At 39.7% G+C, this 18,772-nt stretch overlaps 1 protein-coding gene across 1 annotated transcript; it reads left to right on the plus strand.

The window, feature by feature from the left end:
* The first annotated feature begins 4,066 nt into the window (after nucleotides 1-4,066).
* On the plus strand, nucleotides 4,067-18,475 carry LOC129743253 (uncharacterized). The gene is made up of 5 exons (XM_055735236.1): nucleotides 4,067-5,675; nucleotides 10,146-10,553; nucleotides 10,627-10,840; nucleotides 14,802-15,161; nucleotides 17,572-18,475. The coding sequence occupies exons 2-5, from the start codon at nucleotides 10,149-10,151 to the stop codon at nucleotides 17,700-17,702; spliced, it is 1,110 nt and encodes a 369-aa protein (XP_055591211.1). The 5' UTR covers nucleotides 4,067-5,675; nucleotides 10,146-10,148; the 3' UTR covers nucleotides 17,703-18,475.
* Nucleotides 18,476-18,772: the final 297 nt, after the last annotated feature.

Below are 18,772 nucleotides of genomic sequence, written 5' to 3' on the forward strand. Positions count from 1 at the left end.
TGTGTTCATCGAAAAACTCCGCTAGGGTCGTCATCCGCTCGCTCACCTCCTTGACCATAACCTCCAATTGTTCCACTTTCTCTTCGTTGTGGTCTCGCTCGACTTTGATGTGCCAATTGGCGAGTGTCAGCTTCCGGCAGAAGACCTGGAAACCTTCAAATCCGATCTTCTCGAACAACCAACTGCACAGGTCGTTACAATTTGGGCACTTTGGCAGGGCCAACATTCGCAGACAGTTTTCATGCACAATTGAGCCACACGGCGTCCGGAACAAATCCATCGGTTCTTCCTGTTCCGTACAGAGGCTGCAACCCTTCTCGAGCGATTCGTCATTCGTTACCTGGCCACAGAACCGTACGATTTCGTTGCGATTTTCCAAATGCACGAAGGGCAAACATTTGCAGTCGGTGTCCCAAATTTCACACTTCGGGCAGCGGAACTTCATTTGGATCTCGAGACATCGTTCGTGGACCAACATGCGGCAGGGCGTTTCCATGGTCTCGTGGTAATTCATCTCGCGTTTGCACAGTTTGCATTGCTGACGTCTCTTGGTGTCGTAATTCATTGTTTATTTGTATGTTCTTGTACGCGTTACGGAACAATATTTTCTAAATGTTTACTTAAATTCAAAAACAGAAAACAAATATACAAAACCGCACCCGTTAGCTAAAGAAATTATCTGAAACTCCAATAGGTTAATTTGTTGAAACTTAATCTTTCCGCTATTGTTTCGATTAACAATAGGCTAGCAAATGAGTCATGCTGAAGTAGGGACACTCAAAAATATATTTAAATTCACTTGTCATTTGTTAACATGGTCAACAAATTTTTGATACCTTCCCCTCTATAACACTTAATTCTAAGGTTGTGAGCTGTGAAGCTGTTAACTCTGTAATTGTGATTTGATGAAAAGATATTTGAAACGTTAAGGTATAATATGGCAGTAGCCTTGGTCCTATTGTTTGCTTGGGATACTTGAAGGACGTTCAATAGCTGTTCACGGAATTCAAAATTTTTTTTATCATCATTTTTATCATTCTATCAAACTCCACCTTGACATCCCTAGCCATGTGAATCAACTCGAATCTTTTGTTCCCTCAACAGCTGCACTAACAACCAAGACAGTAGAGAAGCTGCTTTGAATAAACGATATTAGATAAAGCTTCTTCGATTGAACGTCTTAGAAGTCCTGTCCTGGGCCAAAATTTTACAATCTTGTTAAAGAGTTCGTCAACGTTTTGTGTGACCAATGCAGAAAGTGACAATTGAGGACCCGTTGGAGTGCCAGCTTTGTTCACTGCCGATGGATATCCGGGAAATCGTGGAAACGCCCTGCTCGATGATCTGCCATGAGCGCTGTCTGGAGACGCAGCTGCAATACCGTTGCCCGGAGTGTGAATTCTGGACCGATGGCTGTAAATCCGTTCGTTTTCGGCACGCTCCTCGCTCGGAACTGGTTAACTTCTGTAGGAAACTTTCGTCGACCGAGGAGGGAAGCTGTTGTGTCTGCTGTGAGAAACCGTCCCTGGATCATCATCACCACAAACACGATCTGCTTCAAACTCCATGTGGATCGATCGTTCACGAGCATTGTTTGATGATGCTGGCCCAGCCTATCTGTGACAATTGTGACGGGCTGTGCCTGTGGCTGTTGGAAAAGTTGGGCTTCGAGAGGTTCCAGCACTATTGCCGCAAATCGATCACCAACAATATGAAGTTGGTGGTGCAGAGGGAAAACTTTAAGAAAAAAATGATCATGGTCGAGAAGAATACTCGAGCGATCGAAGAGAAGTTGCAAACGGTGGAGAAGCTCATCCAACAGGAGAAAATGAATTTGCTTGCCTCGATGCGAACCCGCGAGAAGATCGAAACTCGCGAAGAATTGGATTTGGCCGAGATTTTTGGAGATAAGAAACAATAGTTTATGTAGTTTTTATGTAATAAATGTTTAGTTTTTAGGAAATAATATTTTTTGACAGTTTTTAATCCGGATTTCCCCTATAGTTTGAAGTTTTCCAACTCCAACATCAAAATAATATCTTTGAAACCCCTTTACTAGGTTCTGAAAGAAAAATTTTGAGAAAACACCACACAAATCCGTGAGAATATGAGACGAAACTAGATGAGCTAACCTCAGCTGATCAGAGACGGAAAACCAATAATTTTCCAAAAACGAAGATAAACATTAAAGAATTAACTCAAAAGTGCAAATCTTTTGATGTGTTATTAAAAGTTTTACTTTTCCAAGAGAAAGAATGACCATGGTTAAAATCATTTGCCTTATGATCCTATTTCGAGGATCCTGGATCCTCATTCTAGATACTGATTCTGATTCTGACTCATCTAAAATCTTAGCTGATCGTTATCCCGGATTTTTAATGGTTGATTCTGATTTTGCATCATAAGTCTTTGATTTTGGATCTTGAGTTCCTGTCCGACATTCTGGTCCTAAACTCTGATCTCTTAAAACGAACATATACACAAAGGATCGGAGTGAAACTTCATGTTCATGTATGCGAGGGTGGGTAGGAAGAATATTATAAAGATGGTTTGAGATTCCTTCCTGCTTCCAGAGTGAAGATAGATAGAGAGGAAAGGGGTTCTAATACACTTTTTTGCTCAGTTAAAGAACAAATCAAGCAAATGGAACCAATTTTAACAAGGGTGGTTATTTGGGTACGAGAAATATTTCTATGATTATTTTGGACACCTCCTTCTATTGGGGAGATACGAAGAGGAAGGGAGTCTCCCATACAATTTAATGCATTATTTGATGAATAAAATAAACATGTCTGAATAACTCAAGTAGTAATAAAGTAAACGAAACCAACTTTGGCATGCAAGAGTATTTTGAGTAGATCAAACATTTCTAACATGGTTTTAGACCCCTCCATCTATCCAGTGGGAAGATTAAAAGTGGGGAGGGGGTCCTCCATACAGATTTTTATACGATTCGAGAGCAAATCGAACCAAATTTAGTATGGGAGGATATTAATTTGGTTATGGGAAAGGATTCTACGGTTGTTTGAGACCCCTTCCTGCTTCCATTGAAATGATAGGAAGAAGGGAGGGGAGCACCCATAAACTTTTTGGGGCATCTTGATAACTCATCAAGGGATCAAATTTGGCTTTTGGGAAATTTGGGTTAATGAAATGTTCCTGAGATGCCTTGAGGCCCCTCCCATCTTCCATTGGGGAAACAGAATGGGGCTCCCATACAATATTTTGCACTACTGCAGAAAATAAAGCAAGTAGAAACCTAATTTCGCCTGGGAGGATATTTGGACAACGGAAAAGACTCTTTGGTTGTCGAGACCCCTCTCTAGGAGGTCACCATACGATTTTTTTCCAAGATCTCGAGAATCAATCAGGTAAAAGGCATCGAATTTGGTTTGGGATTGTATTTTGATACGATTAATGATTCTATGATTTTTTTGGATCCCTTCCCTCCTTCCAGTGAGGAGATAGGTAGGAGAGAGTCGAGCTCACATACAATTTATTGCATAACTCGAGGACTATTCGAACAAACAGAACCAAATTTTTCATAGGCGTTTATTTGGATACAAGCGTTATTCTATGATTATTTAAGAACCACCATTGAGTAAGAAAGAAAGAGAAAACGGGAGCCCCAACCAATTTTTGTATGGCACGAATCATACGAAAGAAACCTAACTTGATATGGGAGGGCATTTAGGAACGAGAAATGTTTTTATGCTTATTTGGGAACCCTTCCTCATCCCAGTGGGGGGAAAGGAATAGGGAAGAGGGAGGCTCTCATATAATTTTTTCCCATAAATCGATAACTGTTTCAGCAAATGGGAGAATATGGGAAACAATAAATGCTTATTCGAGACTCTTCCCTTGGGCACCCACAATTTTTATTATTAACTCGAAAAATTATCGATTAAATTTAATACCATAGTGTCACCGAGGGTTAACTTTCCTCCTGACGCCTCGCTCTCTTACAAATTTCGCTCGTTCTCTCCATTTTGACCAGCTCAATCAAGAGTCGAGCCATGCCTTCCGTACGCCGTACGCCTCAAGCTTGTTGTCAGATGCGTTTGCTAGATGGAATGGATATGTGATGTTGGTTAGGAGGAGATGTGATGGTTGTTTCCTTTTGGCGTTCCGTTTCTCGTCCGTCGTCGGACTCGGGCGGATTTGGTTAGAGTCGATTTGAGATTCTATCGTCATCGTCAGTCGCGTTCGAACATTTGCCTGCCACGGTCGGTTCAGGATCCTGAGTTTGTTTGGAACGGTTTTTGTTCTCAGTTTGAGGTGTGTTGAGTTATAAGTTTGTTAGTTGGTTTTGAACAACGCTCGGAATTGTTTCACACACATATTATTTGGATCTGGTCCCATCGTCGCCATCTTCAAGAACGAAACGACAATCAATTGCAGATCATCTTCATCACGCATTACGCTACACTACACGGATAATTTTACTCTGTGAATGATGATAATGGTGATATCCCTCGTCGTTCGTAGTAGGCTTTGACGGGGATTGAATTTGATTATCTGCATCTGTTTTGATCCAAGACTCCTGTGCTGGGTCGTCGTCACCTACCCTGAGGGAATTGTGCAACGTTATCGATATTGATCCGCAAAAAACAAACTTCTTTCACTTTTCGAGGGGGTCAATTTGCTTCTTTTTTTTGGTGTTTCGGAAACGAAAGGTGCATTGCAGCATTTCTGGGTGAAGAAGAAAGTGACGCAGATTGCTTTGATTTGAATAATTGCTGCGGGCGTCGCGCTGCAAGTAAAACATCGCCTACTAAGAAAAAGGTAGTGTGCTTGCTAGGCGTATTTGGTGGATGGAAGTCGTTTTGCCACTACTAGTAGTGAATGAAAGAGTTTCTCGGCGGGAGGAATAGTTTGAAGAGAGGCCGAGGAAACGATGAAGGAAGAAACAAAATAGTGTTCAGCTGTGCCGTTTGGTATGGTGTAACTTCGGATGTTTTTCCTCCTCTCTTGGGTCGGAGGCGTGTATTTTTGGTGCAGCAGCAGTAAGCACTTTCGTGCAGGAATGTTCCGGTGGTTTTCGCAATCTTCTGATATAAATTTTCCCCGTTCGTGACATATTTCCACTACCGCAAAGAAAAACGGTGCAAAAATTTGGTCCGATGAGTGTGGTGTCATTAGTTTAGTTTATTCATCCGGTCACGCAAAGGTTGTGAAACTCTTGAAGCATACGCACCGAGAAGAAGAAGCAGAAGAATCTAGTGAAAAACTTGTTTACGATTGCATGTTGTCGACGACCCACACGGATCACGAAAAAAATAACAAAAATACATATCGAAGAGTTGGACAAAAACATAAGCATAACGACACTTAAAGCTTACACGTTCAAAACTGACGAAGTATAACTAAAAAGGGATAAGTAGACGAGGAGGGTACGATTCAAATTCATAAAACAAACGACATCGTAGACCGATGGTTTCCGTGGCGACGTGATTTGGGAAGCGGCCTTCTTTGATCGAACTTCCACAAGCAAGACCGGAAACAATGGAATGGTGAAGGAAGTAAACTGGAAGTCAACAATAACAACAACAATGTACGGGAAGTTATAATAACCTGCCGAAATCGGTGTTGTCAAGCCATTCGGACGATATAAATTAACCGGGAGTTGGGTGAATCGAAAGGAGAAACCTTAACCGCAGCAGCGCAAACCGCAGGTATGTTTACTTTCCAAACAACGGAACCGCAACAGATACCAGATGCATTGTACTTCTCCAGTCAGAGTGAGCGAATCCCGATCAGGAGAGAAAAACAAAATTGAATCGAATTTACAGAAAAAAAAAAGATGCATTTGGTCATTTGATTCAATATTACCGAAAAATCTATAATTACGATAGTTTAAACGAATAACCAGTTTGATAATTTGATTGAAAAAAAGGTTGATTTACAGGTAATACAGGTAAAAATTACCAAAAATTGTTCAGTGGAATAACCAATAATTAGGTTTAAATTTTCGAATATTATTGTTTGTTCGGTAACATTAGCTTTTTTTTCGGTAAAAATATTTCATTTTTACAGTTTTCCGGCAACGAAATCTAGAATTTCAGTAACAACGTACGATTAAACTTACAGAGAACCAAAACATAACTGTGAAATTGACTACTGTCATTTTGACAGTTCTCTAAGTTTTCGAATGACAGGTTTTTCGTGGAATTTTACCGAAAATAGCTTGACGAAAGAAATTCAGGAAATGTGTAGATGTCGAATTTGTGGATCCATGAAAAGTTTTTTAATCTGGAGATCTAATCGAACATCTTTAGATCTGACAACTATTGTTGGTTTAGATGTCCTTGTTAGTGAAACCATTTGTTAATCGTATCGAAAACGAGTTATTGCAGAAGAACTTTAGAATGTTAGAGATTTGATGTTTTCATTTAATCAAAGTCCATCTAAACCCTTTGTTTGTTTTATAATTCCAATAAGCGTTTAGATTATGTTATTTTTTTAAATAAAATTTTAAAATGTTCTCCTGATCGGGAACGAACGCTCTAATGAAATGTTTTTGTTTGGAGCACACTTTTTCGTCACGGGACGATGAACGTTTTCCAGTAGTAACAGAATGGGTTTGTTTACTTTTTCTTCACTTACAGTTCTATTGGATTGAAAAAAGTAGAACGAATTCTACCGCGTATACTAAACAAAATCTCCAACTTAAAAACAACTGTTAAAAGTCAGAAAGCAAAACATCAATATTGCAAAGCTTGAAAGCGAAAGATTCAATGGTTTAATAAGTAAGGGAGGGAAGTGGGGGAAATTCACTTTGGGCAGCTGAACCCATCACAGCGAGATCCTCTGATGGAGGCTGTGTGTTTTTCTGTACATATGTATTCTTCCGAGCATCCAGCAGAAGTTAATTATTATTTCATCGTTCTCGCTCCTCCTGTTTTAATGTATACAAACATCCCATTTATATGTGGGAACACCGTACCACACAACAATTTCGGACAGAAGATCCTCCAAGGGATTAGGGAGGAGGTCTAGAGGACAGAAAATCGGGAAGAGGGGGGTATGCTGATGTCCGCGTGTTCTAAACGATGTTTTCTTGGCAAATATATACCCTGTTTCTCATCGCCTCTGCTCAAATGTGCAACACACGGCCACGGGGACGGCCAATGTCCCGGAAAACTAAATAACCGTGGGCACTGTATAACTAGGTGCGTACAGATGTTTCGAGAGCAAACTTGAGATAGTGGGATTTGGTTTCGGCTGAGCAACGATTTTCAAGAAGACTTTAGTATTACTCCTCCTTCCATAATTTGCCTTTTCATTTAAAAAAAAATTGCCAAACTTTAACACAAAATAGGAAAAAATTTGGAATACCACTGGGATGATCTTAAGTCCAATAGTTTTCACTTTATTCATAAATAATGGTTTAACGCTTAAGGCCATATTTCAGTCTTCTGGTTCACCTTCGACAAACAAACAACGTAAAAAATATTTCAAATTGATCAGTTCAATTTAAATTTGAAATTACAGACCATATTTCACATTTGTGATCCATGGTGCATGCATTAATTAAAAATTGGCAAAGTTGCCCATTCGACGAACGGCGCTTGACAGGGATTTGACTTGTAAATCATACGTCGTCTCTCGATAGTGTTCATGACGGCGATGATGATGATGATGGTCCAAGGTTGATGTTATTCAAAATTCTGGACTTGTTTATAGTATAGGGTCACAGACAAAGTGACCGGTTGTTTGGTGTCAGTGTTTATTGGTACTAAAATCAGGCTGTCTTTCAAAGACGCAAAATCTGCTGTACCCATTTGCTTAAATGGGAAAACTTGTAGCCAATCCATTAGCAGAATAATGGAACCCCCATTTGATGGCACCCCGGAGAGAGTGGAAGTCGCAATTTTCAGTGGAAATTTTCGCAAACCATTCCGTTCCGTTTTTTAGATCGTTTCATATTAGTACTTTGTGACGCCAAACCGGCGCAGCAATCTGGGAAAGTTGACCGTAATTACTTTAACTGGCTCCATATCTCCCTTTCTCCTTTTTCCTTCACCCTCTCCAGCCATTTGAGATTATTGTTCAACCGACCGACATTTCTGTCAGTTCTGAACCAGACGGCCTTCCAAGGAAAATACACACATTCCGCATTTCACTTTGATTGGATCATCGTCAGTCCGCATCATCATGAACATCATCAGCTTCTTGGAAGAGATATACTTAATCTAGAATAGCGAAACAATCTGCTCGCGGTCCGCTTAAGATTCTCGAGAAAATTCGTACCCATCTTCTTCTTCTTAGTAAGTAGGGTAGAAGACAAGACGTTTTGGTCAATTTACAATCGTGTTTAAGACGACAATCTTCCTAGAGAACCGTATACATATTCAAATATAAATAGTTCGTACGCGTACATAGTGATTGGTTAGCTTCGTTTCACGGTTGTTTAATTTTTATCTATCAACCTAATAAGCCGAGCAAAGCGCAGCTACTTAGTTACACGTTGAATCCCAGTGATTGACATTGATGGACGCTCTGGTCTAGGATAGACATTGGATTGGATTGGATAGGTGATTTGCGAACGCGACCTACCCTAGATAAGTCCAGTAGATAAATATACATAAGTAGCTGATCGCAGTAGGTTTTGCTTCTAGAAACTGCCTACTGTGTTCGAAAGTTGGCGTACGGCGGCAACGACCTGGGACACTATGCGTTGATAAAAATAACAATAATTGTATGCTCGTTTGCATGTAAATTATTAAACAACAAGCTGCTTAAAATAAACATCATAAAACAGTAGAATACAAGCAATCACTCATAAATAACGTGCGCTTTCTGACTGCAGTCAGAGTTCTACAGACCCAAACAGGAAGTTCTACTGATGGGTACAGTACAGACAGACAGGTTGCTAGAAGCCGAACCAAAACAATACATTGCATAAAACATCCTGTTTGGAAGGTTTGTTTTTTTCTTCCTTCCCAAAAACGGGAGTTTATTTTGCTGCCTGTGCCAGCTAGGCGATAGGGGTAACATCGAAGATAGAAAAAACTTTGTTTTGAATAGTTTTTTTTTCTGTTCCGACACGTCTAACATGGGAAAGCAAACGTGCCGTGTTTTGCCAAAATGCAAAACAAAGACATCAAAGGGCGTTGCTATTTTTCATAGAATGCAAATGCATTTCCAATCATATTTTGCCGTTATCGCAATTAATAGGTTCCGTTCAGTTGACCTATGGTACAATAAGCTAGCAGTGTTGCCAAATGACTAGCCTCTGATGTCTACTGATTTTTTTTTTCTGAATTTGAAACAAATATTATATGTGAACATGGAAATGGTTCAGTAAATGAGTTAGATAATTATAGAAATCAAAGTATTCCAAGTTCTATCCTCAAGCAGAACAAGTTTCTCCTTTCCACTGCCTCCTGCCAGCTTCCTTCAACAGTTTTGTCTAAGTAAAAAACGATCTCAAAAATTGGTTCTCCACAATATTAGAAGTTATCACTCGCAGCACGGTTACAATTCAACATGCAGTTTTGTCGTCAACCAACGAATGACAAACGAAACGTAAGAGAACTAGCTTCAATAATCACCTTGCCCATAATCGTAAAAGGCGAATGAATATTGGAAATTAATAAAGGTATAGTCGGGTACTTACTTGACTGTCCGGCGTTTCAACAGAGGGCACTTCAGTAGAAAGATGATCACTGATAGATCGTAAAACATTCAACGTTCAAACAGGAAGTACGAAAACATTCATATTCACATCTTTGATTGACCGAACAAAACATCTGCACGGAACCTTCTCCGATTAGTTGGACCAAGTAGTAGGTTTGCTTCTAATTGTTTTCCCATTCGATCCGATAGAGGATCCCAATCGTCTTCGGTCCTGACTTGGCCCGTGACTATTTATGTAATAGCACCAACAAACACAAATTGATGATAGTTGGTTGATGAGCACCGCACCAGAGTAATTAATATTCATCAGCTAAGTTCTGCTACTGCCTGTGTCCATAATCGCTCGCTGGAGGAAGCTTCCGGTCAGTTGCTAGGAGTGTGTGTCCGTTTCGTTTCGTTTCGTTTGTGCTCTCTGGCTGGAAGAAAACTTTTAAATTATGAATTTCAGTTTGCTTGAATGACAGTTGCTAACCAGCCTACTTTGATTTGGTTTCCACTTTCAGAATATGCCACCTTGGTTGGAGGAAAAAATGGACCAATTGACGACCATCGAAAATCGGCCAAACGGCAGCGCCGCCGGCAAAAGCACCAATAGTCTTAGAACCAGTATTAGCAAAAGCAGCAGTCGCCTTCCTAGTGTTGTAAGCAGTAGTAGATTAAGGTTAAGTTCGGTAAGCCTCATGGAATCGCTGGTATCCAGCCGAGTGCGGTGGCTCATTGCGTTGATGACCTTGCTGTCAGTATTATCCTCTGCGGAGGGCGCCTGCTGGTGGAATCCTTCGAGGGCTGAATGTGTTCCGTGTACAGTTTGTGGAGAGCAGCAGCTGGTGTTGCGACCCTGTCAAGAGTACATGGACACTGTCTGCGGGACGATGAAGGATCTCGACATGGATCTGGACAAGCTGACCCGGGTAAGTTTCTCGAGACGATCGATTTCAATTCGTATTTTAACGATTTTTCTTTTCTCCAATTTTGTTCCAACAGGAACACTCGAAGCCGGGACACAAGCATCACCACCATGATGGTCAAGGCCAGCCGCACCCGCGGAAGGAAAACACCGAGGAGATCATGTGGGACTGGCAGGCGGCCTCGCTCCTGCTGGCCATCATCGGCTGTCTGTTGTTTTTCTTCGCGGCCGCCATTATTGCGCTCAATCAGACGCGCCAATGGAAGCGCATCGAGAAGCACTTCGATGCGGGTAAGTTTTCTCTATATGTTTGTCAATAGTAGTGCGTCGTGATCCGCAGCAATGCTGAGTGGTCGTTTTGGGTTTCTTTGGTTTTATTTTGAAAACTATCCGCGTCTATCCCGAGACCCAGGGTATAATTGATCACACCCGATTTAATCGAGTGGAATTGTTGCTGCAGTTTAAGCCAAACGGTCCGGAATCACGTCCACCGAGCTACCGAACTAGACTAGCCGGAGCTCGCCAAATTATAAACGCAAGCAAGAGGATGCAAAACACGCAAGTGGCAATATTAATGATCTCCACTAGTCATTTTTCGCGCTTGATTTCCCGCCCCCTTGAGAAAAGTGAAAACGGAAAAACTAGAACCACCAAATGTCAAAAGAACGACGAAAGTTGGAACCGATCATCGTTTTTCGGCCAACCGACAACTGGAAGTCCGCTGGCTAATGTTGAGACAAGGCAACGTTTGCCTCTTCTACTGACAACAAGCGGAACCAACCGTTGAAGACCGCGAGCGTCATTTTCGGGAGCAGGAAAGTTGTTTTTTGCGTAAGCGGAAAGCGACACTTTGCGCGTTCGCTGTTTACCAAGAACCAAATCGCCTGTGTTGAACGATGCGTAAAGACCGGTGGTTGCCCAAAAAAAAAGAAATCTACGCCGTGCCGAGAGTTTGTTTGGTTTTTAAACTGAAAAAATAAACCGGAAAAAATGGCACTCATTTCATTTGGCAAGTCGAGTTTTTCTTGCTGCTGCCGTCGATAATATTAACTTAACGGCGCATGTGGCAGACGGCTTCTGGACTTCATTGCAAACAGTTTGTGTGTTTATTGCCAATTGCCACTATCTATATGTACTTTCGGATGTTCAGGCGATCTCCAAAGAGTGAGTGGATGGAAGTCTCGGACACGCGCTGTCTTGATCGATCGATCAAACCATCGATCTTTCAGTTTACGGAGTTGAGATGAAGTTAATTGACCGGATATTGGTGAGATGGGTGTTTATTTGTGCTATTTTTTTGCGGTTTGGCTGTTTGAGTTCGGAACGAAGTATACTCATGTGTACTCCATCTTTCGAATAAAATTTCTGCATATTGAGGGACTTTTTGACGTAGAATTACGTCTTACAGCAATACCATGGGGGCACAAATTGAAATTCCCGAACGAATTTTGCGTCACGTAAAAATGTGACTTGAAAACACATCCTAGTTAACACACTTATGCAGATAAAACACACAGATAAAAATTTCAAAAAAAAAAACTTTTCTCTTCCTCATAAGAAGTGACCTTCAGTGTATGAAGCGAATTAAAGAAAATCCTTCAAAACCACACACATACACACAATTTTTTTTCCAATACCCACCTTATAGGGAATTTATATGTTCTTATTCGGATTCTGATCCGTTTTAAACATTATATTCCTCGAAATCGATAAATTCTACAAAAGCCCTCAAGGGGGTTTGCTCTGATAAGGATATCTATTTGAATGCACTTGTTTGTTAAAGCGAATACGTCAAACATATTTCTTGTAATAAAAACTAAAGAATATCAAATTTTTGAATGGTTAAGATATGGTTAAGAATCCTACGCCAAGATCAGGATATAGATCCGATGATCAGGCTTCAGTATATTTAAAAGTCCGGACTCTGCATTCTGATAAGAATTTAAGTTCAGGATCAGGGTCCGGCTTAGAATTAGGATACGGAATCGGTATCCAGGTTCTGAATTCGACATATGTTTGCATGATCATGGTGAAATGTAAATGAGTCCATATTAGGAGTTGGTATCGGTAAATGATCTAGATCTGGGATCAGGATCTAGGATATAATCTGGGATCGAGATCCGGGATTACGATGCAGAACCGAAATCAAAGTTCAGGATGAAGATCAAGATCCAGCATCAACATCAGGATTCGGAATACTGGATCAGTATCAACATTTTAATCCAGGGATCAACGTGGGATCTACGATTAGGATCAGGATCTAAAATCCACGGTTCGGACTAGGATCTGGAATCAATGTTCAAGATTAAGGATCAAGATTTCCAGTATACATGGATCCTAGATCCTGGACTAGATTCGTGTCCAGGATCAGATACAAAATTCAAGATCAGAATCTGAATCACTGTCAGATTACGTTCCGAGATCAAATTACAGGATAATAATTTGGGTAACAGGATAAGCTTCAAGGAATCAGAATCTGGTATCAAGATTATTAATTTTTTAGAGTTCAGGGTAAGCATTACTTCCGAGATCAAATTGCAGACCAAGACCAAAATTTATAATCCTTGATCAGGATTCGGGAACTCCGGATCAAGACTTCGGTTCCCATTCAGGGTTCATGAACAGAACCCAGGATTAAGATTTCCAGTATCCATCGTGGATCTTTTCAAGTTCAGGGACCAGAATCTTGATCCGGGATCAGGAACAGTATCAGGACCAGGATTGAGATCAGATTCATACTCCAGAATGAAAATGCGAGATCAGGTTGGCTGTAGAAAACAGGGTTCAGTTAAAAAAAAAATCCGTCAGGTTTTACACCTTAGAGACACAATTTCCTGAATTTAAAAAAAATAGGAGAGGGGATGATCATAAAACATGCACAGCAGAATTAGGCACACGCCTGTCGTCGTTTCAAATTTCCGTCATCGGTAGAAAGTAAAACCTCTTCACAACAAAATCCGGAGTCGCGCTTCCTGTGTTGACAAAAGATCAACCTTGTTGTCTGTTAGTCTTTCTGATCATTTTTCGTTAGCCAATGAATGTGTGTAGAGAAAAACGGAAAAAACCGGAACACGTCTCAATTAATCTCTGGTAAGCAACTAGGATGAGGCAACCAGAGAAAACCGAGTGAAAAGAATCGTAGAAAAGGAAATTGACAGTCAAGATGTCCGCGAACCCAGCTCGAATGAACCAAAGTAGGCCACGTGCTATTTAAATCGACCCTCTTCTTGAAAAAAAAACAGTCTACGTGCTGTCACAAAACTCATCCACACACCGGATCTTTAAGATTGAGAGCCAAACTGATGATACAATAAGATATTCCCGAAAACCAGAAGCTTGAACTAAAAGCAAAACGCGTACTTGAAAGGGAGATAGAGAAACCGAAAAACATACCTTTTCGTCCATATTTGGAGAGCCCCACACACAAAGTAGGCGGAAATCGAACTTCCGACCATTTTTTTTTTTCGAATTTCGTTTTCCGTATCTTGTTTTCTGATTACGCTTTTTTCGGCAGTTCGACGACTACGACGCGTGCTGTCGCTGCCTACTTTGGTCTGGTGCCACATGGCCCGACCAAATTCTGGTTCCTGTTATTGTTTTTGCGGAAGCACACTCAGAATTTTTTCTTTCATAATTGTGTTTGCCTGAGTTTTCCTCCTACTTCCGGCAGGCAGCAGCTTTCCACTGCTTTGAAGATTTCCCGTATCTAAACTAAGACATCTTCCGTTTGGTTTGCTTCGAAGGAAAATTGATTGGCACTGTTTATTATTGATGGAGAAAAAAAACCGGGCGGAAGAAAATTGATACATTTTTTCCCGTTTTGGCTGGTCCGGTTTCCTGCTTGCTGTAGGCAGCAGCAGACTAGCGTGGTTTGGAAGCTGCGTCTTCAATTTTACGCCTTCATCCATGTGCTCTTGTCTGTTTATTATTCCTACTCTAAGTATGATTAATTTATGATAGTGCGCTGCGCTGTTTTCTTTGAGCTAGGAAAACGTGTGTTTGTTTTGTGATTTTGTGTAACCATTTTCCGGAGGATCAAAGTCGGAAGTTTGAGTATCAGTACTCTGGACAATGTTGTATTTTATGATGGGTAGAATGAGAAATGTTTGCGATTGATCCAAGCGTTTTTATACCAACATTTAACCGTGTGTAGTTTTATGAGTTTCTAAGTTCAATCAAAGCAACCCAACAAATCTTACTTCAAATATGTAAACACATTAAATTGAACAAATTTCAACCTTATCTCCTCCAGACATGGAAGCTTTGTCGGCCCAGCTGATGAACCATTTGTCCAGCATGCAGCAACTGGAGAACGGGTCCCTGTTCCTGGACGATGTCATCGGACATCATCCGGGAGGTCGTAGCGCGGGTGGTGGCGGAGGAGCCTATACGATGTCTCCAACAGCTGGCATCATCAACGAAGATGAGTTTCAACACTCACCTCGTCATCATCACCAAAATCACCAACAATCCACGGCCTCTCGACAATCGAGAAGGTTCCGGCGACCCAACAGTAGCAACGGAGATTGTGCCGGAATTCATCAACACTGTCTGGCCAGTCAGCGGAATCATCCGATTGAGGTGCGCTGCGTCTACTTGGATCAGTTGCTAGGTGAGTTGAAGATTGTGTTTACTTTCACAAAATTTGGGTGTCATGTTTCCCCACAGATTGTTTGAGATTTCCTCGCCAAAAATAATGAGGTTATGGTCAGGTGATGTTCAATGAAACGAGAAACCAAATCAATGTAAAGCGAGGAGATGCTCAAGGTGTAGAGCCGTAGATACCTATCTCACTATTTTTATATTCAAAGCATGTCTCTCGACAAACCGAACTCGCATCGCAGCGAGGAGGTGTTTCGTGATCGAGATTGTACTAATGCGATTTCATGCATAGCACAGGTATTCACTGATGGTGGCAGGTGGACAAAACGGTGCGATTCCCTTGAGGAATGTTTCAACGCCAGAAAAAAAAACACTAAGAAATAGAAACTAGCGATCGATTTACGTCCGCGTTTGAATGATTTAGTCGCATGAAAAAAAAAACACTCAGGACAAAGCATGCCATGCTTTGAAAAACAAACGTTAGAAAATAAATCATCATGGCCTACGCGGGACCGACGATGATCGACCTCATTAGCGGACATGTTCGCTTGCTTAACTTCGTTTCGAAATTTAACAACAGTAGAAAAAAACTATTTTTAAGAAAAAGACGTTTCGCAAAAGATTTCTACAATCTCCTCTACTATTTGATTCGATTTTCGAGGAATCCCAACGCTCTTTTTTCCTCGAGTCTTTTAATTTTGAAAGACGAGGCCTACGGCGATGACTCTAACTTTAAGGTTGCATCCCTTCACCGGCCGCAAGTTGTGATTGGACTGAATGACTGGCTGAGAGTGACATTGTCTGCATACTAATTCGAGATAAAAAAATAATTCCCAAAGCAAACCAAAACCGAGGAAAAATGTGCTCCCATGAGAGATTGAATAATGCACATTTGGGAGTTCTCTTCTGAAGATATTTAATTTCCATTAAATATTTAACGTCTGTTTTTTCTTCTGGTAGTTGAGGTTGTTCAAGATTGTTGGCGGGGAAAAATTCCCAAGCCCCAAACTTTTTGTTTTAATTACTATTCAAGGTAAAGCACGTTCAAAAATCGTCGGCATGTTCGCAGCGATGATGTCGGTTAGCCGGTTGGCTTTAAATCATCAGATAATCGGTTTCTACGGTAAAGAGTAGAATTCTTAGGAAGTCTGTCTATTTTGAAACCTTAGACAATGAAAAATTTTGAACGAGAAATATTAATAATAAGAAAAGCTGTAACAAAGATCACAAACATAGCAATAATTAAAAAATAGTCGATAAATCACCAAAATTTTAAAAAATACAAAAGTGATAATAAGAAAATAAGGCAAATCGTCAAAATGAGACAAAACTAACCGAACTACAAAAAATGACAAAACTGAAAAATGACAGGAATAAAATTAAAAAAAAACAGAAATGACAAAAATAATCAAAATGAAAAAAGACAAAAATTAAAAAAAATCACGATAGTTACACAAATAAAAAATAATAATGAACAAAATGAGGAAAAACGAAATTGATAAAATTACTGAATTAACTCAAATGACGAAAAAAAAAAACGGAAATGACAAATGACATAAAGTTACGAGAAGAACGAAAAAAATAAACAAAATGTTACAATAAGTTAAAAATTATACAAAAAGAAAATAACAATGATTTCAATGTCTCAACGCTGGATATGACAAATCGTGTATTCTGGTTCCACTTCAAATTATTCGAAATACCACATCTGCCGACGAGGAAAAAAAAGGAAGAAATTTAAGTGATACGGAAAATAATTTTTAGAAATAGAAAAACAAAAAATTCTCATGAAATCTCTAGCAAATCTAACATGACACGTTCCGCTTTTGCTTGTTTGCTTCAAATCCATTTAACTGTCAATCACTCGCGAGCAGAGGCGCTCAGACAGACGAAAAGATGACAAGTGATTTTGCAATAATTCACGGCTTGGCTTTCCTCGTTCGTCGAAGCTTTCCTCGTCTGATGGATTGATTGGAAACATCTGTTTCCATCTGAATAATAATCATCGCGCATTTTTTCTTAATTTATAACATAACTACCACTCATTGGGATTGGTTCTACAATTTTTTTTTTCTTTTGAGATGTCTGAGGTGTTGATTTCAAGTTCACAATTGCATATGAATTAATTTTTTTTCGTTCGACTATTTTTGATTTTGAGGTTCCAATTTTTGAGGGGAATTGAATTCGATTAATGGAATTGACGGTCATCTTGAACATTTTTATGAGCCACCTCTCCGCATTCGGGAAACAATCAGTTGTTAACGTAGTGACAAAAATGGGTCGTTGAATCCATCTGTTTATTTGTTTGGCCATGGTTGATGAATTTTGTGACACCTGAATTGCATTTAACTTTCAGAGACAACAATAATACAAACCTAATTGCATTTCGTTTCTTCTCTTTCGTTTCATGCCAATTTCAGACGATAAAAACTGTAGCAAACCTCAAGGACCAGGCAATCTGTATATCGAGGAGAACATCACAGAACGAACTCAACAGATGCAGCAACAGCAGCAGCCGACCAGTTTGAATGGAACTGTTAGGTTGTACTAACTAGTTACACTCAAATTTCTACAACGAATCAGAACAAATTAAAAAAGAAAAGAACAAAAAAAAAGCGAAATCCCTCAGCAAACGTCAATTACTGTTTATTAGAGAGTAGATTCTACGAAAAAACTTGTGTCGACTTTGTACAAAAAGCAAACCTAAAAACTCATGTCGAATTGTATTAACTTTAAATATTGTAGGAGAAAAAAGCACACATAAGCAATCTGAACCTTTGTTTAACACCCACGCTTCGAATTGTTTTTTTTTATTATCTAGTTTTAATGATAAGTTGAAAAGAAGAAACATATTGTCAAAAACAACAAGCGAGCAATTATTGTGTACAGTTTAGAGAAAACAAGTCCATAAAATAAAAATCTACAGGAATAGGACCTAAGTAGAAATCGATCCTTCCAGAGATCAGTACTATTAGTTTAAGGGCTGGAAAGAAGAAGGAAACAACTTTCCGAATGTATGTATGTATGTATGTATTTAGCTTGAAAAAACTAAGCGAGAAACGAGAAAATATTATCAAACAACTACTTCTAAAAAAATAAGTGCTTTTAGTTTAGAGCAGAAGCAAAAACCGGCAGCAGAATTCCAGTGTATAGATTTTTAATTATTAAAGGCATGCTGATGAATGAGTGAATTGTTGTAATATGCTAGGTAAATGCTTTGCACACTTTCTGTCATTAGGCGGAAAGATGTTTTAGTTGTGCGCTTGCGAAATGCTATAATATTATCTGCGTAGAATAAAGCGAATCGTTTATTTAATCAAATAACAGTTGAGTTTCATTTTCTAGAGAGATCCGAAAGTACTCAGAATCAAGTTGAGAATCTCCTTGGTAAGAGTATTAACGTTATTTGAAAGTTAGAACCGCTAATTTCATTTCCTGTAAATCTATTCGAATCGGTTGGCAAAATTATGTAACCTTTGAGCTGCTTTTTCCGTAATCTATTTTAACTTAAGCAATACACAGAAAGAAAAATGTAATCTTACATTGCACGTTTTCACATCATCGCCACAAAAAATATGAAAAAGAGTATAGCATATTAGCCTTTGAAAGGAACTTTACATG

Source organism: Uranotaenia lowii, chromosome 1 (genome assembly GCF_029784155.1).
Source record: "Uranotaenia lowii strain MFRU-FL chromosome 1, ASM2978415v1, whole genome shotgun sequence".
In the NCBI taxonomy this organism is placed as follows: Eukaryota; Metazoa; Arthropoda; class Insecta; order Diptera; family Culicidae; genus Uranotaenia; species Uranotaenia lowii.

Excerpts from the sequence above, each read along its gene's own strand:
- LOC129743253 (XM_055735236.1), top strand. The coding sequence starts at position 10,149 with ATGCCACCTTGGTTGGAGGAAAAAATGGACCAATTGACGACCATCGAA. Across the intron at positions 10,554-10,626 it reads ATCTGGACAAGCTGACCCGG|GAACACTCGAAGCCGGGACA; the intron begins GTAAGTTTCTCG and ends TTGTTCCAACAG. Across the intron at positions 10,841-14,801 it reads CGAGAAGCACTTCGATGCGG|ACATGGAAGCTTTGTCGGCC; the intron begins GTAAGTTTTCTC and ends TATCTCCTCCAG.